Source organism: Fringilla coelebs, assembly GCF_963513975.1.
Source record: "Fringilla coelebs genome assembly, chromosome: 28".
Lineage (NCBI taxonomy): Eukaryota > Metazoa > Chordata > Aves > Passeriformes > Fringillidae > Fringilla > Fringilla coelebs.
Window position 1 is genome coordinate 4,837,162 of NC_140054.1, and position 26,606 is coordinate 4,863,767.

The window sequence follows — 26,606 nt, forward strand, 5'->3', positions numbered from 1 at the left end:
GTCCAAGTCCCTCAGGTTTGTCCCGGTTTCTCCCGGTCCCTCACGTTTGCCCCGGTCCCTCACGGTCCCCCCGCCCACTCCCGCCCAAATCGCAAATCTCGCGAGATCCCCGCCGGGTCACGCGCCCGCGCGCGCCGCCGCGGCCCAGCCCGGGGAGGGGAAGGGAGCGGGAACGACAAAAAAGGGCGGAGCCTCCGCCCCGCCGCCTCACGGCCCCGCCGCCATCTTGTTTCTCGGCCGCTCGGCGCTCACTCCGCTCCGGCCGCCCCCCCTTCCCCCCCCCCTCCGCTTCCCGCCGGCCGCGCCGGAGGCAGCGCGGGCAGCGGGCGGAGCAGGCGGAGGTCGCGGCGCCGGCCGCCCCGGTGAGTACGCGTGGAGCGCGGCGGGAGGGAGGCGGCGGCGGCCCGTGAGGGGGCGCGGGGCGGGGGCGGCCCGAGGGGTCCTTGCGGCCCCCCCACTCAGCAACGGCAGCGCTGCGATTGGCTGGGCCGCGGCGCGCGCGCTGATTGGTCCGCGCGGGGGAGGCGGGCGCGGGAAGGCGGGCGCTGATTGGCTGGCGGGGTGCGGACCGGGGAGAGGACAGTGAGCGGACCGTTGTCCCGCGCGGGCGCGCCGTGGGGGGGGCGGCGGGGCCGGGGCAGGCCCGGGGCTGGCGGAGCCCGGGACCCCCGGCCCGAGAGCCGAGATGCGGGGCCTGCAGCGCCCGGGACCCCCCGGCCGGAGAGCCGCGATTCGGGGCCTGCAGCTCCCGGGATCCCCAGCCCGAGAGCCGCGATTCGGGGCCTGCAGCTCCCGGGATCCCCCGGCCCGAGAGCCGCGATTCGGGGCCTGCAGCGCCCGGGACCCCCGGCCCGAGAGCCGCGGTTCGGGGCTGGCAGTGCCCGGGGTAACGCGCTGCCTCACGGCCGGCGGGCAGGACAGCACAGACCGCGGAGGCCTCCCGGTGTTTAACCGGGTGGGATCCACCGGGCCGCCACACGGGATGTGCTGCGGTGCCTCGTCCGTGGAAGGGTCCAAACCAAGGTGGAGAAGGCCTTGAGCAACGTGGTGTGGTGGAATGGGATGAGCTTTAAGGTCTCTTTCACCCAGAGCGTTCCTGGTGCTGTGATTCCAAGGCACGTTGTGATCCTGACCTGGCTGAGAAGGGAGGGGGTAGAGAGGAGCTCGGATGTTCAGGTTTAGATTTGAGTTTAGGAAGAAATTCTTGGCTGTGAGAGTGGTGAGGAGCTGGAATGGATTTCCCAGAGAAGCTGTGGCTGCCCCTGGATCCCTGGAAGTGTCCAAGGCCAGGTAGAGCAGCCTGGGACAATGGAAGGTGTCCCTGCCATGGCAGGGGGGGCACTCGCTGATTTTTCTGAGCCATTTCTCTTGGTGAGTGGAATATTTTCCATGGATTTGGGAATAAATCCTCCTTGTCTCCATCGCTGTCTGAGCATGGACAATTCACAGCCCATGAGCTTGTTACCTTTTCCCTCAGCCCTACAAACCAAACCATCAAACTTTCTTGGCAACATCCGGGGCCTTTCCTTGCTGAAATGAGATTTTGGTTTTGGACTGGGCTCTTCCTGCTGGGTCTGTTTGTCCTGGTGCTCTCTGACAGCCTCACCAGGGACAGGATCCCAGGGAATGGCTGCAGCTGTTCCAGGTTGGATTTAGGGAAAGGTTTGGGGGTTTTTGGTGCTGGGGCACTGTGCAGGGAATGGGAACATTCCCAAGGCTGACAGAACTCCAGGAATGTTTGGACACCACTCCCAGCGATGCCCAGGGTGGGATTGGACTGGATGATCCTTGAGGATCTCAGGATCTCATTCCAGGTGGGATCCCAACAGTTCCCTGGTGATGTTGAGCTGGGCACTGTTCCTGCCTGCCCACTCTGTCCCACGTGAGTTTATGGTTTATCAAGATAATTCCTGTTTGTCCAAGCACATTTTCCTGCCCCACAGGAATCAGTGGTGGATTCCTGGAAGTGCCTCAGAGAGGCAGGTGACAGCCACAGGGGGCAGAACATTCCTTTCCCCCCATGTTTTCCCAATAACTCTGAAATTAATGGAATGGTTTGAGTTGGGAGGGATCTTAAATCCCACCCAATTCCATGGGCAGGGACCTTCCACTGTCCCTGGGTGTGCCAGGGATCCAGGGGCACCCCAGCTTCCCTGGGAATTCCATCCCAGCCCCTCCCAAGAAAGAATTCCTTCCCAAAATTAATCCAAACCCTCTGTGATTCCAGAGCAACGACAGCTGCAATGATTGAAATAAACCTTTTAGGGCTTCCCAAATAAATTTAGTGGGTTTTTTTTTTCTCAAATAAACCCTTTACTGTAGGGTCTCCCAAAATTAATTTGGGGTTTTTATCCCCCACAAATAAAATCTGTTAGTGTAGGGCCTCCCAAAATTAAATTGAGGTTTTTATCCCCCACAAATAAACCCTTTAGTGTGTGACCTCCCAAAATTAATTTGTGTTTTTATCTCCCCACAAATAAACCCATTAGTGCAGAACTTCCCATAATTAATTTGGGGTTTTTATGTCCCCACAAATAAACCTGTTACTGTAGGGCTCCCAAAATTAATTTGGGGATTTTTTTTCCCCCATAAAGAAACCCTTTACTGTGGAACTTCCCAAAATTAACCCTTTTTTGTTTTTTTTTTTTGTCATGAGGAATTATTAATTTAGGACCCTTGGGATGTGCCAAGGCACAGGGGAATGTGTTTGGCCGGTCAGAATTCCACAATTCCAGCCAGGCATTCCTCTGTTCTGCAGGAAAGGTGCTGGGTTTGTTTTTTCATACCACCCAAAGTACCTCACATAATTCCAATAGTCAGAATTCCACAGCTTCCAGGCCCTGCTTTTTATCTGAGGAATGCCACAGGAAGAGAACAGAATGTATTTTTTTATTATTATTTTTTTAAGGCCATGATTTAACCAATTCTATTCCCCCAAATCATCAGGAAGATCTATTTTTAAATTAATCTCTCCTCGTTATCGGACTCAGAGTGATTTAATCTGCAGGGCTTGGCTGTGCTTCCCAATATTTTTCCTCTCTGGATAATCCTGTCAGGAGGAAATTATAGTTTGGAATTACAGCTCCAAATCCATGGTGGTGATGTTGATAAAATTGGGATTTCTGCATCTAGAGATATATAATATCAGGGGATATATATATATATATGTATATAGTAATAATAATATAATATATAATCACAATATAATACAATATAATGGGATATATCTAGTAATATTATAATATATATAATAAAATATAATATCAGGGGATATATATATAATAATATATAAAATATAGAAAAATATAATATCTCCTGACTTCCACAACTTTTTTATTGTGGGTCATTCCCATTCTTCCCAGTGCTGCTGGAGGGGGCAGAGTGAGGCTGGGGGTGGTTAAAACCAAAGGGAAATTTTTGATTTTTGGAGGTGAAAGCTCCACCTGTGCTTCCTGCCAGGAATTTTGTAGGGATTTATCCTGCCCAGGCCTCTGGGCTTGTTCCAATGACTTGGTAAATCCACCCCTCTTTTAATTTTCTTCTTTGTTTTTTATTTTCCCTCATCCCATGGAATGTTTGTGGGGTGATGCAGCCCAGTGGGATCCCAGCCCCTGTTCCAGGTGGCTCCCAGGGAATGTCCCCTGTCCCTGTTCTCACCAGGAAGCATCGGGGCCACAGGGGATCCAATTTTGGGATACTCAGGACAAGGAGAGGGTCTGGGGGATGAGCTGGGTGACCCTGCTGGAATGAATTATTCCAGATTTCTCCAAGCTGGAGCTCTCAGGGATCCTTGTGAGGAAAACCTGGGAGCTGCATCAGGAGAAGGGCAGGCTGGCAGAGAATCCCATCCATCCATCCATGGAACGTCCCCAAAGGGGGACAGAGGATGGAGCCAGGCTCTGGTCAGGGACAGGACGAGGAGCAGCGGCCATGAATTAAAAACCACAGCGAGTTCCTCCTCACCCCGAGGAAGAACTTCATCTGGGGGACATCCCGACCGCACCTGGAGCTGTCCCTGTGTCACCTGCTCCGGGTGACGCTGCCCTGGGGCTGCCTCATCTCCAAAGCTTCCCCCCAAAAATTTTCGGGAATTCGGGGCCGGGGGCGCGCGCGCTCCCGCCGCGCCTCGCGCACGTGCGGCCCCGCGCCCCGCCGGGAAGGTGTGGCGGGAACGGCCGTGATTGACAGGCGCGCGGGCCAATCGGCGGGCGCTCCCCGCCGGCCTCCTCAGGCGTTTGAATAAGAGGAGAGGCGGCCAATCGGGGCGGGGCTGAGGGGCGGGGCTTGCCTGACCCCTGCGGCCGCCGCTCAAGGTAACTTTAAAGCAGGAAGCGGCCGGCGAGGCTGCGCCGCGGCGCCGACCAATGGGAGCGCGGGACCGCGGGGCGCGCGGCCAATGGGAGAGCTCGACCGCGGGGCGCGCGGCCAATGGGCGCGGGCGCGGGGCGGGCCGGGCGCGCGCAGCGGGGCGCGCGGGGCCGCCGCCGTTAAAGGGGCCGCGGGCACGGCCCGGCCCGGGGGGGCCCCCGCGGCTGCCGGGGTCACTCAAAGACAAAGCCATGGCGGGGAACCCCCGGCCGCGGGCACGGCCGGCGGTGAGTCCGGGGCGCTGCCGCCGCGGTGGCGGCGGGGGAGGGCGGCCCGTGCGCCGGGGACAGGCCGCGGCGGCGGGGGATGCTCGCGCGTGCCGGTGCGGGAAGGGGGGGGGCGCGGCGGGAGGTGCCCGGTGCGGGCTGCGGGGTTAAACCCCCGGCGCTCCCCGCCGAGCCTCCCGCAGCGCCGGTAACGGCGACAGGGCAGCGCTGGAAAGGGGGGACAAAGCAGCGGGGGTGCCCCGAGCGCGGCGGGGGCTCCGCGGTGCCCTTGGCCCGGCCGCCATCACCCCGCGGGGCCGGGGGGCGACAGCGGAGCCGCGGCACCCCCGCACCCCCGGCGGGGCCGGCCGCCCTTTGTTGCCGTTTTTGTGGGGAAGTCGGTGCCGAAGGTCACGGGGGGAGCGGGGCTTGGCGGCGCTGAGGGGTCCCGGGGCCCCGGCGAGCCCCGGGCCGGGCGCGCTCCGGCCCCGGCCCCGGCGCAGCCCGACTTGGAGCGGGGCCTGCACGAGTGACCTTGAAATGCCAGCGCTGCGAGCCAACACTCTGAAGGACGAAGTTTGTTTGCGGCACTTTGGACCGAAAAAAAAAAAAAAAGGAGAAAAAAAAATAATCAAAGAGGAGGAAAAAACGGAGCCGCTGGCGGTGGCCGAGGGCATCAAGGACGCGGAGATAGTCCGGGCTTTAGATTAAAGTTGGGTTTTAGGAGCGCGCCGTGCGTGTTCCTGCTCCTCCCGCGGTGAAAATTCACCTTTTTCCTCTTCTCTGCTGGGGATTGTTGAGTTTAAAAAGCGCTGGTTTGGGTAATTAATAATAATTAATCGGTGAAACTTCTTGGAAGGGTTTTAGGATGAGGGTGCAGGGCCTCGAAGCTGAGCTTTGCCTCCTGTCAGGCTTTGCTGAGGTTTGGGGTTTATTCCGAGTGGGATTTTTTGGGGTTTAATTCCAAATTAACGCTCCCAGCGCCTCGTCTCGGGGTTATTCCGCTCCTCGGCATCGTCACGGTTTGAGTGAAGAAGGGAATAAGAGGAGAAATGTCCCCAAAAATCAGATTTTGATAATTTGGGGAGTGTTGGAGGAACTTCTGGAGCCGCCTGTGGGCCAGGATTGGAGAATTCCCCGTGAGCATGAAGGTCATTGTCAGCATCTTGAAGCAAAAAGAAGAAATTTTCATTTATTTCCCTAATTATAATTTATTTTTCCCTAGAATAATTTCTCCAGAATAATTGATTTCCCTAAAAATTAGGATTTATCCAGCTTTCAAGTGTTGGCAGCACACGAGGACAACCTGCAGAATAAAAAAATCCAAATAAAAATCCTGCAGAAATCTTGATTCCACCTAAAATTTGGAATATTTTGATGCCTTCAGCGTGCAGGAGGCTGGGGAAGAATCAGTTCTACTTGATCTTTTTAGGTCAAGAGCAGCAAAAAATCTGGATATGGATTGATTAGCAAATAAATTATAATTTATTATTTATTATTCCAGTTCTTTTGGATTTTTTCCACCTTTGGAGGGGTAGGAAGGTCCCATTTTAAGGAGTGAATTTCTGCTCCAGAGATCTCCAGGGATTTCTTTTTGTTGTTCTTTTCTAGAAGTTGGATTTTTTTTTTCTGCTTTTATTCTCCCTATGAATTTGATTTTTTTTTTAGTTTTATCCCCTATGAATTTGATTTTTAAATTTTATCCCCTATAAGTTTGATTTATTAACTTTAGAAGGTTGATTTTTAAATTTCATTCTCTATGGGTTTGATTTTATTTTTTTTTTTTAGTTTTATTCCCTATGAGTTGGATTTTTTACCTTTATCCCCCATAATTTGGATTTTTTACCTTTATTCTCTAGAAGTTGGATTTTTAAATTGAATTCTCTATGAGTTTGATTTTTTTACCTATATTCTCTATAAATTTGATATTTTTTTAGTTTTATTCTCTCTAAATTTGATTTTTCTACCTTGATTTTCCAGCAGTTTGCTCTTCCTGGAAATTTTAATTTTTAATTCCTCTTCAAATTCTAACCTAGACCTTCAACCTTGTAAAACAACCTTTGTTTTTTTTCTTTTTTAATTGAATTTTTCACCCTTTTTTTTTGCCCCCACCTCAGTGAGCGTGTCAGGAGTTTGGTTGCCCACAGGAGGTCACCTTTCAGCCACTAAATTTGGATTTTATTTCATTTAATCAGGCTAATATCTTGGATTTATATAATGGGGCTGACATCTGTATTTTAATTAAGTTGGCTCACGAGGTGATTTCTTCATTTCAGGGTTTATTGTGTTGTAAATGAATTAAATTTGGTGAGTTTTCAACCTAAAATCATCAATTATTTAAATTTTTAAAGCCATTTATTAGTTAAATTCTTTATTTATGATGAAGAATAATTGAACTTTTATTTCAGAGCAAGAACAAACTTCAGGACATCTCAAAGCATCCTGGGAGTTAAAAAATGAGATTTTTTTGGGGAGTTATTCCCAAAAGCTGAAGGGATTTTCTTGGATTTTCTGTTTATTTCACTTCCTGCTCAAATCAGAGCAGGAATTGTCCCTTTTTAAAGGAGATTTGCATCTTTATAACACCAAAGCATTTTTATTTTAATAAAAAATAAAAGAATAAAAAAGAAATTAAAACCATCCTGGCTGCCTTGGAGCACTTCAGGTTGGGCTTGATTGAAGCAGGAGGGAAAAACTTCTGTAAAAAATAATTAAATTTTAATTTGGATGATTTAATTTATAAAATGAAGTGAAAACAGTAATAGGAATATTGAATATAATAGAATTAAATAGATATTTCTCAATAAGTACAGAAATAAATGGGTTTATATAAATATACAGATTAAAATGATGGATTAAAATCATTTATTTCTTCCAGATTCCCCTCACCCAATTTGAAGTTTTCCTATAAATTTCCTAAAATTCCCCTATAAAACCCCAGGCTGGCAGCACAGGGGATGTGGTGGAGAATTTCTGGGGTTTAAAGGTGGAAAAATCCTAAATATTCCTTGGAAAAAAAACTCCTGGAGTGCCCAAGTTTTGAATTTCCCAAGATTTTGCAGCCTGAACTCCTCACTGGTTGCATTTAATTCTTAAATAACCTTTTAATCTCTTAAAATTTGGTTTAAAATGGTTACATTTTTTTATTTTAAAGCAGAATTTCAGCCTCCTCTCAGTTTGTATCCATTCCCTTTTCCCACTGTTCTGTTGGATTTTTTATAACATCATTTTATAGAATCTTTTTTGGATAAATAAATCAATGTTCAATGTAAAAAAAGTCTTAATTATTCTGCTTGCTTTGAATTGGTTTTTAACTTGTTGCCTGTCCACAATGTTGGGATATTTATTATATTTTAATAATTATATTTAATTTAATTATATTTAATATAATTTCTATTTTAATATTATATTTAATTAGTGATGAGGATGCTGTGGGTTCGGTGCTTAATTAGCTTTAATAGTTTAATAATTATTCATTTATTTCATTTATTATTAAACTTTTTGTGTTTTATTTGGAGAGGAATTTGGGCTAAGGGATGAGGGGGAATGAATTCCCAGGGACAGATGGGATTTTGGGCAGGAATTGCTGCTTTTTCCATGGATTTTCCCCAGAATTTTGGGAATTTTGTATGGAAAGCAGCTGGAATTTGTGATCCCACCATGGTGCTGCTGATTCCTTCCCTCTGATATTTTCTGTTTGCAAATCCTTTGGACTATTTGGATCAATTCCCAAATATTGGAATTTTTGGTTTCTTACACAGGGGGAACTTGGTCAAAGTTGAAAATCACATTTAAAATGAAATTAAATTTTAAAAAATCAGCAAAAATTGTGCCAGGGCTCTCACTGGATGGAGCTATTATCCCCATCCCACCTCTTTTGGAATGTGGATCTGGTGTTTTTCCATGGAAAAAAAACTCTGGATGCTGCTCAGGGGTGGAATTGCAGGCTCAGAGCTTTTGGGTTTGTTTGGGATTTTTCCCCAGGAGCTGAAGTGACAAATTTTCCAAAGGGGAGACGGCTCCGTTTGGCTGCTTCCCCCTTCCCAAGGCACCTAAAAAAAAGAGCAGAAAAAGCATTTGTGCAAAAAATAACCCAAAAAACCCCATCCAGAGGCTCCTTCACGCTTCCTTTGCTCTCCATGAAGCGAAACTCTCGCAGGTTTTTGTCAGCCGCCGCAGGATTTTGGGAATTTTGATGTTGTCGTGCTCTGGTGGGTGGAAAAGCTCTGACAGCTGTTGGGATATTCCTGGGATCTGCTCTGGAATCAGCGAGGTTTCAGCTTTTCCTGCATTTTCTTTTTCCCCTCAGTCTGGAAAAATGAAATGTTTTTCTGTCTGGAGTGGTGGTGGGGATGGGTTGGAGGTGAATCCTCGGGTTGGAGGGAATTCCACCTATCCCAGGTGCTCCAAGCCTGGCCTTGGACACTTCCAGGGATCCAGGGCAGCCACAGCTTCTCTGGGAAAGCTTCTCCCTCATTCCCTGCTGGCAGGGGTTGGGTTTTTGTTTCCTTGCTGCTGTTCCCCTCAGAGCTGTATCCGTGGATCTCCTCATTGGGATTCTCCCAGCCTGGATTTCGGGGGGTTCAGCTCATCCCAGCACAGCTGGAATATCCTGGATGGATCCTCAAGGATCATCCAGACCCTGAGCATCCCCAGAGCGGTGTCCAAACCTTCCTGGAGCTCTGGCAGCCTTGGGAATGCTCCCACTCCCTGAGGAGCCTGGGCAGTGCCCAGCACCCTCTGAGGGAAGAACCTGAATCCCCCTGGAACAGCTCCAGCCATTCCTGGGATTTTTTTCCATGTTTTGCAGCAGAATTTGGGGTTGGAGCAACTGCTTGGATGGATGGATGGATGGATGGATGGATGGATGGATGGATGGATGGATGGATGGATGGATGAAGGAATCGATGAATCCATGGAGAGATGGACAGATCCATGGATAGATGGACAAAGGAATGGATAAATCCATGGAGGGATACATGGATGGATCCATGGAGAGATGGACAGATCCATGGATGGATGGACAAAGGAATGGATAAATCCATGGACGGATACAGGGAGAGATGGACAGATCCATGGATGGACAGAGGAATGGATAAATCCATGCAGAGATCCATGAATTAATCCATGGAGAGATGGACAAAAGAATGGATAAATCCATGGAGGGATCCATGGATGGATTCATGGAGAGATGGACAAATCCATGGAAAAATGGACAAAGGAATGGATAAATCCATGCAGGTATCCATGGATGGATCCATGGAGAGATGGACAGATCCATGGAATGATGAAGAGATGGAAGGCAGGATGGATGGATCCATAGATCAATCCATGAAGAGATGGACAGATCCATGGATGGATGGACAAAGGAATGGATAAATCCATGCAGGGATCCATGCATGAATCCATGGAAAGATGGACAGATCTATGGATGGACAAAGGAATGGATAAATCCATGGAGGGATACATGGATGGATCCATGGAGAGATGGACAAAGGAATGGATAAATCCATGGAGAGATGGGCAGATCCATGGAATGATGAAGAGATGGAAGGCAGGACAGATGGATCCATGGATGGATCCATGCAGGGATCCATGGATGAATAGATGGCTGGATGAAGGAATGGATGCATCCATGGCTCCAACCTGGCCCTGGACACTTCCAAGGATGAGGCAGCCACAACTTCTCTGGGAAATCCATCCCAGCCCTTTCCAGGAAGGAATTTTTTCCCAATATTTAACCTAAACCCCTCGATTTGAAGCCATTCTTGGTTTTTCTCCTGCGTGTTCCTCCTCCTGTTTCTTTCCTGGTTTTTTTTTCCTCCCTCCTTGCTCATTCCTGTATTTTTTCCTCTCCCAGGTGCCAGGATGTCCACGGATGGTGGCTTTGGCACAGCAGGGAACAGCGATGCCCAGCAGAGCCTGCAGAGCTTCTGGCCACGGGTGATGGAGGAGATCCGCAACCTCACCGTGGTGAGCACCCCAGGGCTGGGATATTCCCAGAAAAAACAGGGAAAATCCCTGTCCAAGCTCAGCTTCCTGCTCTGGGACCTGGGAAATGGGGTGTTCCTATGGGATAAAGGGGTTTAGGAAGTCAGGAATAATCACTCATCTAGGAATCTCCAAAAACAAAAAAAAAATGGAGATGGAATTGTAGCAGAGTCATAAAATCATGGAATGGTTTAGCTTGGAAAAAATCTTCAGGGTTATCCCTGTTCCTTGAGCACAGGGAATGGGAATTAAAACAGATCCATGAGCACCCCCAGGTTTGAGATATCCCCAGAAACAAAACAGGGAAAAATCCCTGTCCAAGCTCAGCTTCCTGCTCTGGGACCTGGGAAATGGGATGTTCCTATGGGATAAAGGGGTTTAGGAAGTCAGGAATAATCAGCCAGGGATGATGTCCAAAAGAAATGGAGATGGAATTGTAGCAGAGTCATAAAATCATGGAATGGTTTAGCTTGGAAAAGATCTTCAGGGTTATCCCTGTTCCTTGAGCACAGGGAATGGGAATTAAAACAGATCCATGAGCATCCCCAGGGTTGAGATATTCCCCAAAAAATAATGGAAAAATCCCTGTCCAAGCTCAGCTTCCTGCTCTGGGACCTGGGAAATGGGGTGTTCCTATGGGATAAAGGGGTTTAGGAAGTGAGGAATAATCACTCATCCAGGAATCTCAAAACAAAAAAAAAAAAAAATGGAGATGAAATTGTAGCAGAGTCATGAAATCATGGAATGGTTTAGCTTGGAAGAGATCTTCAGGGTTATTCCTGTTCTTTGGGCACAGGAATTGGGAATTTAAATAGAACCATCCCAAGTCTTCCTTGGGAATTTCACTATCCCAATTAAAATATTAAAATTTAGAGAAAAATTAGGAGGCTCTGAGCTTCATCCAGGCTGGCCTGGAGTGTTCCAGGGAATGTTCCCTCTCTGAGGTGGAACAATCAAACCTGCAGCTCCTTCTGGGCTAAAACAACACCCCAAAGGTGATTTAAAAGTTCTTTTATCAGGCTCAGAGCTGGCCATGGCTGCATCCTGGGAAATTCCTCCTGGGAGGGAAAGGATGGGGGTTCTAAACCAGCTCCAGGTGAAAAAGGAGCTGCCAGAGGCTGTTTAGGTAGCAGAAGATTGAGGGATTTGAGGATAAAAATCTCACATTGTGCTGCTGTTCATATTCTGAATTATGAACCTGTGAGGGAACCCTTGTCCACAGCGAGTTTTTACTGGCAAAATACAGCTTGGACCTTGCCCTCCTCCCTGAATTCCCTGCTAATTCCAATTTTATGAATGAATTTGAGTTTAAATTCCTGCCCTAGTCCAGATCCCACCTCCTCTGCCAGCCCTGAAGTGCTGAAATCACTCAAATTCCGAGTGTGTCATTATCAGGTGTGTTATTAAATTAAAGACATTTGATTAAAAAATCCCATCTAGGCTGAGATTAACAACTGGACTAAGGAACTCCTTTTTTTTTCCATCCTCACAAGAAGTGTAGGAACGAGGGCACATAATAAAAATGACTTTTGAAGGGAGATTGATGCATTCCTATGATCCAAAAATCACTTTCCTGGTGCTTTTAACACAGCTGAAAACAAAAGAACTTCAAGTCCAAGCCAAGCTCTTCAAAATAAAAAAAAAAACCAAATCCACCAGGCCCAGGATAAGCTGCTTTTTTTTTTTCCTGTGTGCAGATAGTTGATTAAAGAAACAGATGTAGAAATTTGTATGCATAACCAGAATTAATTACTCTCCTCTTTGAGCACAGAGAATTCTTGGGAGCTGGAGTTTCATCTCCACATGAAAGGGGTTTATTATCCAGCTTATCAAGGATGGGCAGCTTCATTTTCAACTGTCACTGAGATCTATTTATTGCTCTGCCTGCTCAGGAGTCACTGGGGATGGAGCTGAGGGCAGGGAGGGAAAAGGGATAACAGGAAAAGATCCCTGGGATCATCAATTTATTGAAATATACTGAAATTTATTCTGTTTATTATTAACATTGCTCCTGTGTTGGTCCTTGATTTTTGGAGATTGAGGGCAGGGAAGGAAAAGGGATAACAGGAAAAGATCCCAACACTGTGGGATCATCAAATCCTGAAATTTATTCTATTTATTATTGACATTGATCCTGTGTTGGTCCCTGATTTTTGGAGACTGAGGGCAGGGAAGGAAAAGGGATAATAGGAAATCATTCCAGCACTGTGGGATCATCAAATCCTGACATTTATTCTGTTTATTATTAAAATTGATCCTGTGTTGGTCCCTGATTTTTGGGAACTGAGGGCAGGGAAGGAAAAGGGATAACAGGAAATCATCCCAATATTGTGGAATCAAATCCTGACATTTATTCTGTTTATTATTAAAATTACTCCCATGGTTGTTACCCTGAATTTTGGGAACTGAAGGCAGGGAAGGAAAAGGGATAACAGGAAAAGATCCCAACACTGGAATCATCAATTCTAGAACACACTGATTGTTTTAACCTTTTTTTACCTTTATTTTTAGTTAAATATCAGTAAAAAGTCTCTCAAATCTCTCTGCAGAAAGATTTCAGGGTTCAGGAACTGCCCTTGGCTCGGATTAAGAAGATCATGAAGCTGGATGAAGATGTGAAGGTATATTCAGGATTTTTACCTGGAATTTATGATCCTGGAAAAGGATTTGTGATTCTTTTCCTGGATATTTTATTATTGTTCTTTGAAATTCATTAATCTTCTCATTATTATTATTTTTTAAGTGTTTTTTAGCAAAATTCCCTTGGCCTTGTGTAATTAAACTGAGCTGGGAAAGAAAAAATATTTGGGATTTTTGTTTTAATTTTGCAGTTTTGTTTTTTTGTGATAAATACCACTTTAAGGGTATAATAAATACAAAAATAATTCTGGCTATTTCCTGTTTTCCTTAGTGTTTAACTGTCTCCTCTCAAGTTCCCTCTTTGTTTTTCTCCACTCTCACAAAGATTTAGAGTGATTTTTGTGCCACCTAATTCCATTTTTATGGAAAAATAAGCAATAATTCAGATGGACAACATGTGTTTGATCCCAATAAATTGACATCACTTAAATTTGTGCCATTTATTTTACTTTTTTATGGACAAATAAGCAATAATTCAGGTGGATAACCTGGGTTTGATCCCAGTATTTGGGATTTTGATGACAAGGACACACAAATTGATGAAAACTCCCTGACACAGAAAGAAGGATAAAGGAATCACCTGCAGGTTTTGACTCTGTGCTGCTCCACTCATCCCTGGTTTTTTATTTGGAAAACTGTCATTTAATTCCTGAGGGAAAAGAGAATTTTTGGTCTTTTTTTATTTTTATTTTTTTCCTCCTCAGTGTGACAGCATCTTCTGTCAGGACAGCCCTTCATTTAAATGAGATCCTGAAAATTCTCTATTCAAACTCCCTGGAAAAGAATCCCAGACTTCTGAGGGCCCAACTCAGTGTCTGAACCAAAAAAAAAAAATGCCAAATTTATGATGATAAAGTGGAAAATGAGATTTTAAAGCAGAGTGGAGAGCAGGGAAGGTCTCTGGCCTCTCTGGAATATTCCTATTTAAAGGTTAATTAATAAGAATTAATGCCAAGGCAGCTGATAACCAAATTGCTTCATTTGAGCCAGATGTTTTTTAAAGAAAAGGAATTTGGTGAAAAAAATACAAGCAATTCTCTTTAGAGAATATTTTATACACCCAAAACTCTTCTCCCATGATCTTAACTCAGTCAAGGAAAATCCTGAGGTGAAAATTCCCCTTTTACTTGAGTTAAACTGGAGCCAGATATTTTTTAAAGGAATTTTTTAACTCAGTCATACCTGAGGAAATCCTGAGGTGAAAACTCCCCCTTCACTTGAGTTAAATGATAGCCAGATATTTTTTAAGGAAAAGGAAATTTGGTGAAAAAAACCACAAACAATTCTCTTTAAAGAATATTTTATATACCCAAAACTCTTCTCCCATGATCTTAACTCAGTCAAGGAGAATCCTGAGGTGAAAACTCCCCCAAATTCCCATTTAACCACCCAACTTCCACTCAGCCAATGCAATTTCTCATTGCACTGTTAGAACTGAGTGCTAAAACTGACAATAATCTGATTTTCTGGCAGATGATCAGTGCAGAAGCCCCTGTGCTCTTTGCAAAAGCTGCTCAGATTTTCATCACCGAGCTCACCCTGCGAGCCTGGATCCACACAGAGGACAACAAACGCAGGACCCTGCAGGTGAAGGAGCTCCCAAATCCCAGCTGCTCCTAAATCCCTTCCCCACTCCTTGTTTCCATAACACCAGGAGTGTTTTGTACACAGAACTGCTTTTTTTATTAATTTAATTAAAATAAACTCACCCAAACAGAAATCTCCCATCTCTCAGCTGATTGTGACCTGCTGGAACGGCTGCAGCTGTTGAATTTCTGGTTGATTTTGTTGTTAGTTGTGATCTAAACTTGGAGAGGTTTGGTTTGTGGTGATGGGAGTGTGGAGGTGAAAATAAAAATGCAACAAAATACAGATTATTGGTTCTTGTAGAGAATCCATTTCCTCAATAATACCCATTGGGTTTTGTAGAGAATCCATTTCCTCAATAATCCTCAAAAAAAAAATTTAGTGTTTTAATGGTTGAAGAGTAAAATATAACTCTTAAATAAAGAGTAAAATACAACTTTTTAAGGTGATTTTATGGAGAAAAAAGAGGAGGTTTTCACTTTTAGTCTTACATATTGAGCAGAACTACTGGAAAATGTAACAGCCATTAATTCAGGCCCTCAGGTCAGGGGGAAAATTGGGATATTCAGGCCAACATCAGCTCTCTGTCCCTGGGCAGGAATTGCTGATTTAGAGGCAGGCACCCATGACTGGTATCCATTAAACTGGGCTAAAGTTGCTTAAAAACCTTTTTTTATTGCACATTTTAGAGGCTTTGCTCAGCACAAAACTGAATTTCCACCAGCTGGGACCTGCAGGAGACATTCCCCCCTTTTTCCCCTCAGCTTTAAACACCTCAAATTTCATTTATCCAGTGCCAAAACCCTGAATTGCTCCTGGAGCTGAGGAAGGATTTTCCCTTTGTTGTTGCAGAGGAATGACATCGCCATGGCAATCACCAAGTTTGATCAGTTTGATTTCCTGATCGATATTGTCCCCAGGGATGAGCTGAAGCCTCCAAAAAGGCAGGTGAGACACAAAATTCTGCAATTTTTATCCTTTTCTCAGCATGGTTTCAACCTCTGATGAAAACAGATTTAAACATGGGGTTTGTTCTTCTCTGTTTTATTTCCCTGTGGTTTTCAGGTTCTTAAATTCTTTAATTTCAGGTTCTTAAATCCTTAAATTTCATGGTTCTTAAATTCTTAAATTTCATGTTTTTAAATTCTTTAATTTTATGGTTTTAAATTCTTAAATTTCATGGTTTTAAATTCTTTAATTTTATGGTTTTAAATTCTTTAATTTCAGGTTCTTAAATTCTTTCAAGTTTTTAAATTCTTTCATTTCAGGTTTTTAAATTCTTTCATTTCAAGTTTTTAAATTCTTAAATTTCAGGTTTTTAAGTTCTTAAATAAATATAAAATTCTTAAATAAATATAAATTTCTTAAATAAAACTAAAATTCATAAATAAAACTAAACCCCACTGGGTTTTTATGGAATTAGAGCTTGAGTGGAGATCACACCAGTCTGACCAACAAACCAAAATCACTCCTGAACAGTTCTGATCCCAAATAGTGCCAGTGGGAAGAATTTTAACTTGAAAAAAAAATGGATTTCTGTGCATTTTGGGTTGAAAAATCCCCCTCCTGCATCCTTTGGGGCAGTCAGTGCCTCTGTAAACATCCTTGACTGGAAGCTGGAAGGTGCTGGAAGGAGCTTTCAGTCGGATGTTTACAGCAGCAGGCTGCTGCTCTCAGCTGAGCTGCAGGGATTCCTCATCCCTTTCCTGCACATTTCCCTGCTGGATAAAAAATCTGGGTTCCCCTCAAGGTTTGGATAATTCTGTTCCTGTGATAAAAAAAGAAAAAAAAATCAAATTATTGTTTAAACAACTCCTTCTGAAGGTTTGCAGTGTGGAGAAATCCAAGTTGTCCCAAAAAAACTGAGGGATTTGGGATCTTGTGGAACATCTTGGCTTGGATGTTTGTCTCTAAAATGGAATTTTTTTCACCTTTTCCACTCCAAATCCTGGCTAGCACGGAAATTCTGTCTGCTCTGAGTGTACAATTCCCAATTGGAGCTGGATTTTGGAGGCTGCTGCTGGATTTTGTGCCTGGTGCTGCTCCTGGGGTGACAATGAAGGGAGGGAGTAGAACCCACACCTCTTCCTTTGGGATGGTGCCCTGAGCTGCCTTTAACTTCCCATCCTGATTTCCAGAAGGTCTAGAAAATAAGGAAAACACTTTTCCATGTCCCAGAATCCTGGAGAGTCCATCCTGCTGCTCCTGGGGTTAAAATCAGCCTGCCAGGTGTGCTGGGAACTTGACTCAAAATAGAAACATCAACATAAATCCTGATGATTTCTCCCAGACTCATGGTTTGGTGTTAATTAAAAGACAAAACAGCCCCCACAGCTGCTCTTCTTTAACTTCTTTTTCAGTTGGAATCATTGAAATTTCCATTCTGGCATTGAAAATCCACTTTTTTTTCTTTTTTTTATTTTAATCCTTGAGGTGCCTCATTCCTGTAGTTTTCTATTTTTAGCAGTGCACCATGTTTGGGAGGGGAGAGCATTCCCTGTGTCTTCTCCTCTCCTGATTCCCATCAGGACCTTGTGATTACAGAACACCCAAGCTCTGGAATCCAAGGAATTTTCCTGGAGCACTTGAGGAGTGTGTTGCAGCATCTGGGATAACTGCTGATCCATCCCAGCCAGGAAATCCTGGGGGGTTTTGGGTGGAAATGAGAAATGAGCTTGGGGAGATGTTCCTCACCCATCTGTGATCATCAGGAATGATTTTTCCTGCAGGAAAAGTTGAATGGAGAATGTAGGAATGGAGGTTAAGGATTTACAGGGAAAATCCTCTGGAAAAGCTGCCTGTGCTTGGAATTTTTTCAATTTTTTTTAAATTTATTTTTGCCTGGTGTCACAATCTGTATTTTTCTCTCCTTTGACAAGGCAGTGTTGATTCTTGGAGGAACTGGGAATGAAATCCTGGTGTTGTGTTGCTCTAGGAGCTCCAGCTGTGGCTTAGAAATAAAAGATGGAAATAAAATTCTGGGCTAGGAGGGAATGGAAGCAGATTTGGATTTAAAGGCATTCCTGCAAACAGGATTGAGCATCCTGGAATAGATGCTCAGAGGAGGTCTCAGTGGCCTTCATTATTTCAGGATTCATGGAATGGGGGATTGGAGCACTCCAGAAATAACCAAGGACTGGGCTTAGAGCAGCCCCAGCTCTTGTGGGTTGCTGGTTCACTGCAGACCTGCTCTGCTGAAAATATATTTGAATTTTGAATATTATTACTCCTTCCTTCAGAGGAATTGATGAGGGGAATGGGAATATATTGGAATATTGAATATTATTACTCCTTCCTTCAGAGGAATTGATGAGGGGAATGGGAATATATTGGAATATTGAATATTATTACTCCTTCCTTCAGAGGAATTGATGAGAGGAGCTGCAGGAATAGGAAATGTTGTGTTTGGTGGTGGTTGTGATGATGTGATTTGTCCTGAGAGCAAGGCTCAAAGTTGATCTTTTTTTACAACTATCAGTTGAATTTTTGGGATTCTTACTCTGGGAAACCTCCCAGGAGTAACTCCTGAATTGTTCTGCTCTCCAAAAACAGCTTCTAAGCCAACAAACTCCTCACTCCAGCCCTCTGCTCACCCAGACACGCTCCTGTTTAATGTGAATTTTCCTTTTCCTGCCCAGCTGGATCAACTGGAGGGGAATCCATGAGCAAGGCTCAGAAAAGCAGGGATTGCAGCAGGCTGCTGGAAGTGGGAATGTCCCATGTTGTAGCACGTGTAAACATCCTACACTCTCAGCTGTGAACTCGAGGTGGCTGGGAGAGGATTGTTTACGCCTTCTGCCATGGAGTGAACGTCTGGGAGCTGCATCTGCCCTCATCCAACTGCTCTGGGAAGCTCAGGAATTCTGATCCTGGAGGATTTACATCCCATAATCTCTGAAAATCCTGGAATATCGTTGATGATGAGGGGGTTTTCTCTGCTGAGATGAAAGAAAGCTGCCAGGGAGGCAGAGCAGAGCCTCTGGTTCTTCCCACAGCAGGGAATGTTTGGCAAAGCTGGGTTTAAATAAATAACTCCAGGCACAACAGTGAGCATCAAATCATGACTTTTACTGCTCAGGAGAGGGGTTGGGTGGCAGAGGAGGCTCTGTCAGTTTTCCTGAGGTGTTTGCAGTTGCTCCTGTGCTGGAATTCACCCATGAGGAGGTTCCATGGCTTTCAGCTCTGCTAGTTTGATTCATTTCCTCCTCCACCTCAGCAGCGAGGCACTGAGCTTTGTAAGGCACATTATCCACACTTGATTTGGAACACTCCTGATTTCCACAGAGCTGAACAATGGAGCTTTTACCAGCTCACCCTGACTGGTTGAAGGGTTCTGAGGGAGATGTTGAAGCTCCTTTACCTGGGGATGTGTCTGGGGAGGATGTTTGGCCATGGGGCAGGCGGGTGCCATGTTGCCATGCCCTGTTTCCCTGCAGGTGCACCAGGCACCTGATTTGCACAGAGCTGAACTATGGAGCTCACCCTGACTGGGTTGAAGTGTTAGAGGGAGATGTTGAAGCTGCTCCTTTACCAGGGAATGTGTCTGGGGGGGCTGTTTGGCCATGGGGCAGGCGGGTGCCATGTTCCCATCCCCATTCCTGGTGTTTCCCTGCAGGTGCACCAGGCACTTGATTTCCACAGAGCTCAACAACCAAGCTTTTACCAGCTCACCCTGACTGGTTGAAGTGTTCTGAGGGAGATGTTGAAGCTCCTTTACTGGGGGATGTGTCTGGGGAGGATGTTTGGCCATGGGGCAGGCGGGTGCCATGTTGCCATTCCCAGTGTTTCCCTGCAGGTGCACCAGGCACCTGATTTGCACAGAGCTGAACTATGGAGCTCACCCTGACTGGGTTGAAGTGTTTGAGGGAGATGTTGAAGCTCCTTTGCCCAGGGATGTGTTTGGGGGGGATGTTTAGCTGTGGGACAGGCAGGTGCCATGTTCCCATCCACATTCCTGGTGTTTCCCTGCAGGTGCACCAGGCACTTGATTTGCACAGAGCTCAACAACCAAGCTTTTACCAGCTCACCCTGACTGGGTTGAAGTGTTTGAGGGAGGTGTTGAAGCTCCTTTACCTGGGCTGTGTTTGGGGAAGGATGTTTGGCCGTGGGGCAGGCGGGTGCCATGTTGCCATGCCCTGTTTCCCTGCAGGTGCACGAAGCACCTGATTTCCACAGAGCTCAACAACCAAGCTCACCCTGACTGGTTGAAGTGTTCTGAGGGAGGTGTTGAAGCTCCTTTACCTGGGGATGTGTCTGGGGGGGCTGTTTGGCCATGTTGCCAGCGGGTGCCATGCTGCCATGCCCTGTTTCCCTGCAGGAGGAGGTGCGCCAGGCCGTCACGCCGGCCGAGCCCGTGCAGTATTACTTCACCCTGGCCCAGCAGCCAGCAGCAGTGCAGGTGCAGGGCCAGCAGCAGGGCCAGCAGACCACCACGGCCACCACCACCATCCAGCCGGGCCAGATCATCATTGCCCAGCCCCAGCAGGGCCAGGTGAGCCAGGCCTGAGGGGGATCCTCGGGGATGGAGTGCTCAGGAACATCAGTGACAGAGTGGAAATCGTGGGTTTAACCCCTGGGTTGGGTTGGCTTGGCTTGGCTTGGGTTGGGTTGGGTTGGGTTGGGAGGGAAGGAACTGAAATCTCACCCTGGTCCATGATCAGGGATCCTCTGCTGTCCCAAGTTGTTTCAGTCCTTGTCCTGCCTTACTTGGACATTTCTGTGGGATAACCTCAGCTTTTCAGGGCCAGATGTGGATCCTGGTCCTGTTCCTGGGTCAGATCCTCCAGGACAGGGTCCTCAGGGGATGGATTGCTCAGGAACATCAGTCACAGCTTGGAAATCATGGGTTTAATCCTTCCAGGAGGGAAGGAACTGAGATCTCACCCTGGTCCATGATCAGGGACCCTCTGCTGTCCCAAGTTGTTCCAATCCTTGTCCTGCCTTACCTTGGACATTTCTGTAGGACAGCCTCAGCTCTCCTGGGCCAAATGTCGATCCTGGGTCAGATCTTGTAGGAAAGTGCCTCACTTTCTGAGCTCCATCTGTGGTGGTTTAATCCCCACAGTTTGTGGGTGTAGGACAGGCTCAGTCTGCCCCAATCCTGACATCTCATGGATTTTCCACCTCCTGATCCTCATCCCTGTTTTGTTTTTTGTGCAGACCACCCCAGTGACAATGCAGGTGGGAGAGGGGCAGCAGGTCCAGATCGTGCAGGCTCAGCCCCAGGGCCAGAGCCAGCAGGCTCAGAGTGGCACAGGACAAACCATGCAAGTGATGCAGCAAATCATCACCAACACGGGAGAAATCCAACAAATCCCGGTAAGATTTGGCCAGGAATAAAGATGGAAAAGTCCCCCTGAGCAAATTTGTGAGCATGAGGCTTGTTTCTGTTTGCTTTGTTAACTGGCAGAGGAAGTTTGGATTGAGTGATGTGGTTCCTGCACTTAGGAAAACCAACCAAGTGTGACATGAAGGGGGAAATAAATCTTAACTCATTTAATCCAGACTCGTTGCCCACCCCAAACACCTTCCCCTGAGTGAAATAGTTGTGATTAGGAAGCAATAAATCAAATATTTCCTGGTTAAACCTCAGTTCTTCACCACAGCCTGGTTTGAATAAAGAAGAATTCATTTCTTTTGCCTTTACTTGGTTGTGCCTCTGCAATCTCAAGTCGTGACCTGGCAGGCTGAGTGGGAAAGTTGCCATCTGGGAGTTATTAATAAACTTTGATGTTTAAAAGAAATATTTCTCCAAAATATTTGGAGCTGCTTGGAGGAATGGCTTTGCAGAACCAGGAGATACCTCCTCACTTTTACATCAGCCTTAAAAATGGGATTTTGGGTGCCAAACTTTGTGAAATGTGTCCAAAGTAAACACAGAAGACAAAAAAAAGTCACATGAACTTAGAATTACAACAAAGCTGTGGCTTTTGGTTCCCAGCTGGAAAATATCACACCTGTTAGAGGAAAATAAATAAATAAAAATCATCCAGTTCTGTGTTCCAAAGGTCACCCAGTGCCAGGTGTTTCACTTGGGTTTCAGTTTCGCTGTGAAATTGGAGCTTTCACAGAGGTTTTGCCTTTCCAGCCTTGCTGAGCTTCCCTCTGCTCGTGGTCAGAGCATCTTGGAAAGGGTTTGGGTTGGGGGAGCTGCCAGATTTTTCCAGCTCTTTTCATCTCTTGGGTCTTCAGCTGATTCCTGCTGATCAGGAAGGAAGAAATTCCCAAATTGTCTTTTTTACTACAAGGAACTCTTTTTCCTCTCTGCATTTTCTTGTCCATTTCTTTTTTCCCTTCTTTTCCATTTCTTTTTTCTCTTGTTTTCCTTGTGAAAATCTCTCTGAGAGGCTTTCTTTGTTTCTCAAAGAATTGTGGAAGGAGATCTCCAGTGGATCCTCAGCAAGAAAAGAACAGCTCAGATTTGTCCTCAGAGAATGCTGGAACTGCAGAAAGGGGCTTGGACATCTCTTGGGAGCAAGAATTCCTTACAAAGGAGCTGTGAGGGCCAAAACCTCCTGAAGAAATTCCAGGGGGATCCTTTGGGAAGTGATCCTCTGGTTTGGACAGACTGCAGGGGTTTTAGGGTCTGGTTTTGACCAAAAATTTGCTTTTTCCTCCCTCTTTCTTGTGATTGTGGGAGAAAAAGGAGCTGTGGCTGCTCCTCAGGAGCTGCCAGGGGCTGGAGTGTGGAATCTTTTTGGGAATACCTGGATCTCTGACAGCTCCAAGACTGGAAACCAGCAATGTGGGATGGAATAATCCCAATTTCCAGCCCCCCATCCAGCAGAGATCCTGTTTGGCTGCAACCTGGAGGATTCTTCTGTTGAAGAACCAGAGTTGGTGCTGAAGGAGCTTCCAGCAAGTGAAATAAAATAAAACTTGGGGAAAAACTTGGATTTGGCTCCACAAAATTCCAGTCCTTGGTCTGTTCTGCTCTTCCTGCTTTGCTGTTCTGATTTTTTTCACCTTTTATTTCCTTTCTCTTTTGGCACAGTCAGAGCCATCTTCTGACAGCTCTGTGCACTCTGAGGGCTCAGCAGAGAATCTTGGATCACCCAAATAAGAGTTGGAAACTCTCTCCTGAACCTGGAATTGCCCCTGGAGTGTTGGGAGCATCTTACTCCTGGTTTCCCACATGTTCCTGGTGCTGTGCACACTCCCTGCTGCTCTTTATTCCAGAAATAAAGTGGAAAAGTGAATTTTTAACAGAAAAACTGGAAGTGAATCCATCAATGAAATTATAATTGTTTGAATTTTGTGTTAAATTTCATCTTTGTCTTACCCAGACCTCATTTTGGGCAGGTTCTCTGGAGCTTCCTCTCCTTGCTGGAAGAACTTTTCCCAAATCTCTTCCACCATCATTTCATGATGTAATTAAAACCTAATTCCCCCAGCATGGAAAACTTTGACCTCCATGCAGATCTCAATGCAGAAACCAATTATTTATTGAAATTTCGTTGCTCAGGGGGAGTTTATTTGCTCTTGGAGCTTTCAGACACAAATGAGGGAGTTGGTGGATTTGTGGAAATGCCAGGACCACATTCCAGGCACTTCCTTATCAGTCAGCAGTTTTTTAGTGTGTTCTGTGTGTACTTTCCCCTTCTTAAAAAGAAAAAAAAAATCAGGGTTTTTCTGGTATAAAATTGCTCTTAAAACTGTGAAATCTCAATGTTGTAAAGTTAAATAACAGAAGGAAAATCCAGCAGTGCTATCTGTGACATTTTTATTGCTCTCAGGTGTGTGTTAACTGTATTTTCTTCATGTGCCACATTCCCAAGGATCCAAAATTAGGGGATTTAGGGAATAAATTTGGGGTTGAATCTCTCACATGAATCACTAACACCACAAAGCTGAGCTTGTGCCAGGTGGGACTTGACAGGTGTGAGCAGAGAGCTGCCTTCAAAGCCTCCAAAAATATCTTTGGGGTTTGCCATCTCTGCTGGCTTTATTTGTGGAGAAAATTCCTGTTTATTCCTTAATTTTTGGCAGGATATGATTGATTGGGGTGAGGATATGATAGGGGTGAAGGATATGACAGGGGTGCAGGATATGACAGGGGTGCAGGATGTGATTTGATGCTGCCAGCTCCTAACAGTTGATGTGAAACGCTGCCTCAAAGGAGTAAAACTTAATCCTTGGAACTAAAAATGCTTCTAAATCCCTGAGAAACTGAGCCATTAATATGCTTTAGCTACTAACTGACCCTTCCCAGCCTGGAAAAAAAATGTGGTGCCTCAGGGATGGATCCAGGAGCTCTGTGCCCTGGGGTTTTGCCTTTAGGGTCCCTTGTGGCGATTCCTGCTGGGAACCCTTGAGAATTCCGTGGAGCTCCAGGGGGAAGCTCCCCCATAACTCCAGCAGTGGAATCGAGCAGGGAATTTTGCTGTGTGTTGAGGGTGCAGAGTGACCTGTTTCATTTTCTTTCCCTGCCCCCTCCACCTGTCTCCAGGTCCAGTTGAATGCTGGCCAGCTGCAGTATATCCGCTTAGCCCAACCCGTGTCAGGCACCCAGGTAGTCCAGGGGCAGATCCAGACGCTTGCAACCAATGCACAGCAGGTATGCACTCCACAGAGCTGCCTCCAAGGCTTCTTCCCTAGCTCCTGAAGCTGTGAATTCCAGGGGATTTCAGGATTCCTACTTTTCTTTTCTTCCTGTTTTTGTCAGAGTTTTTTTTTTAAAAAACAAAAATGAAGGAGCGTAGCGGAAACCTCCTTTAGGTGTCCGTGAGAGGTGCATGCAGAGCTTGTTTGTGTGTGTGTGTGTGTGTGGCTCTGGGTGAAGCTCCCACTGCTTCTGAGCTGCTTGCAGGTAACATTTTGGGCTCATCAACCTTCTCTTTCCTTCTCCTTCTTGCCTGGGTGAGGGAGGAGCCGTGCAGGAAAGGCAGAACGGCGGGAGCGGCGTTGAGGTTGAGGGATCCTTCCCGCTGGCCTGGAGGAAGCAGAGAGGATGTGGATTTGGGGTCTGGAAAGACCTGGTTTTGGGGTCTGGAAGGACCTGGTTTTGGGTCTGGAAGGACCTGGTGCTGGTCTGGAAGGACCTGGTGTTGGTCTGGAAGGTGGTGTTTGGTCTGGAGGTGTCGGTGGCTGCCGTTCCTCTCGCGGTTGGGGTGCTGGAAGAGTTGGCTGAGGTTAAAAACCTCTCCCCAGGCAGCAGCAGGATGGTTGTGGTGGGGTTGTGACCCTCTGGGAAGGGCTGGCAGTGATCAGCTGCTCTTATCTCTGTAGATAACGCAGACGGAGGTGCAGCAGGGGCAGCAGCAGTTCAGCCAGTTCACAGATGGACAGGTAAGAGCTGGGGGACACGAGGGGCTCAGGGACTGGCCTGAATCCAGGTGGATTCTTAAAGTTCTGCTGCCTTTGCTCTGAATTAATCCAGTCCCTGGCACTCTGGGTGAAATCCTAAATTCCTAATTCAGGAATAAAGGTTTTAACATCTGGATGTTCCATTGAGTATCATAAATCATGGAATGGTTTAGGTTGGAGGCACCTTAAAGCTCATCCACTTCCAGCCATGTGGGGGACACCTGCCACTATCCCAGAATGCTCCAAGCCCTGTCCAGCCTGGCTTTGGAACTTCCCAGGGATCCTGGGACAGTCACAGCTGCTCTGGGAAATCCAGAGGGGCCCTGATGTGAGGAATTCCCAGCAGGACTTGGGTGGGTTTGGGGTTTTGGGGTACCTCAGAAGGACCAAATCTGTGGGGGGTTCTGGGTGTGCTGAGCACTGACAGAGCTTCCTTTGTCACCTTCTGTGTCTGCAGCAGCTGTACCAGATCCAGCAGGTGACAATGCCTGCAGGCCAGGACATCACCCAGCCCATGTTCATCCAGTCCACCAACCAGAGCTCGGACGCCCAGGCCACGCAGGTGACAGGGGACTGAGCAGGGACCTGGTGACAAGTCCCAAATCCAGCCCTGAGCACCAGCAGCACACCTGGGACTGAGCCTGTGGAAGGCTCTGCCATCTCCACCTCACTCTGCTGGCTGTGGGAATATCCAGAATATCCAGCAGACTCTGCCAAGAATGCAATATTTTTATTTTCCAAACCAATCTTTATGTATCCAGCTGCTTTTCCAAACCCCGAGAGAAGCGATGCGAAGGGATTTGGAGCATCTCATTGAACAAATGTGGGAAATGTTTTTATTTCTAGGAAAATCCTGAGGGTACTGCTCCTGTCAGAGCTCTATTACTGCTGTTCTGTTTGTATTTTTTTTTTTTTCCTCTGGATAGAGCTAGGTTTGGTCCTCCCATCTCAGTGGGTTTTAGGGAATTTTTAGGGGCGGGGGGAAGTGTGTGTGGTTTAGATTTTTTTCCTTCCTGCCTCCTTTTTTGGAGCATTTGCTGTATGCAGGGAATAGGAGGAGGAAGAATTGAAGTGAAACAAAATAAAAAAACAACATTCCTTGTATTATGATTGTATTTTTTAAAAGCAAAAAAAAAAAATCTTTGAATTTGGCCTCTGGATTCCAGAAGAACCGATGGAATCTGGACAAAACCCCAACCCTGCTGTTACCTGTTGTCCTGGCTTTGGTCCATGCATGTAATATAAGCTTCATAAAAGGAAATAAATTTGCTTTTGTCAGATCCTGTGTGTGCTGTCCATGAGCTGCAGGGCCAGGAGCAGCCTCAATCCCTGGAATTGTTCCACCTGGAGCAGGGAACTCAGCCACAGGATGCCTGGGCTTGGCTGAGAGCTCAGGTGATGCGAGGGGTTTGGGGCTAAATCTGTGAAATTTGGCACAATTGCCCCCCTTATCCTGTCACACGTGACCCCTTTGTGGCATCACAGACCCTGGCACAGTTGTCCCCATTG

General features: G+C 46.4%; 1 protein-coding gene across 3 annotated transcripts; it reads left to right on the top strand.

Moving 5' to 3' along the window:
* The first annotated feature begins 200 nt into the window (after positions 1–200).
* Positions 201–26,201, top strand: NFYC (nuclear transcription factor Y subunit gamma). Of its 3 annotated transcripts, none has more exons than XM_084222878.1 (10): positions 201–362; positions 10,435–10,547; positions 13,115–13,186; positions 14,679–14,792; positions 15,645–15,740; positions 20,110–20,283; positions 20,952–21,110; positions 24,241–24,348; positions 25,020–25,079; positions 25,555–26,201. In XM_084222878.1, the coding sequence occupies exons 2-10, from the start codon at positions 10,443–10,445 to the stop codon at positions 25,672–25,674; spliced, it is 1,008 nt and encodes a 335-aa protein (XP_084079004.1). In that variant the 5' UTR covers positions 201–362; positions 10,435–10,442; the 3' UTR covers positions 25,675–26,201. The 3 variants fall into 3 exon arrangements, with proteins under 3 accessions (XP_084079004.1, XP_084079003.1, XP_084079005.1); XM_084222877.1 differs by lacking the exon at positions 201–362 and adding an exon at positions 4,467–4,595; XM_084222879.1 differs by lacking the exons at positions 201–362; positions 24,241–24,348 and adding an exon at positions 4,467–4,595.
* Positions 26,202–26,606: the final 405 nt, after the last annotated feature.

Excerpts from the sequence above, each read along its gene's own strand:
- NFYC (XM_084222878.1), top strand. The coding sequence starts at position 10,443 with ATGTCCACGGATGGTGGCTTTGGCACAGCAGGGAACAGCGATGCCCAG. Across the intron at positions 15,741-20,109 it reads TGAAGCCTCCAAAAAGGCAG|GAGGAGGTGCGCCAGGCCGT; the intron begins GTGAGACACAAA and ends GTTTCCCTGCAG. Across the intron at positions 25,080-25,554 it reads GCCAGTTCACAGATGGACAG|CAGCTGTACCAGATCCAGCA; the intron begins GTAAGAGCTGGG and ends CTGTGTCTGCAG.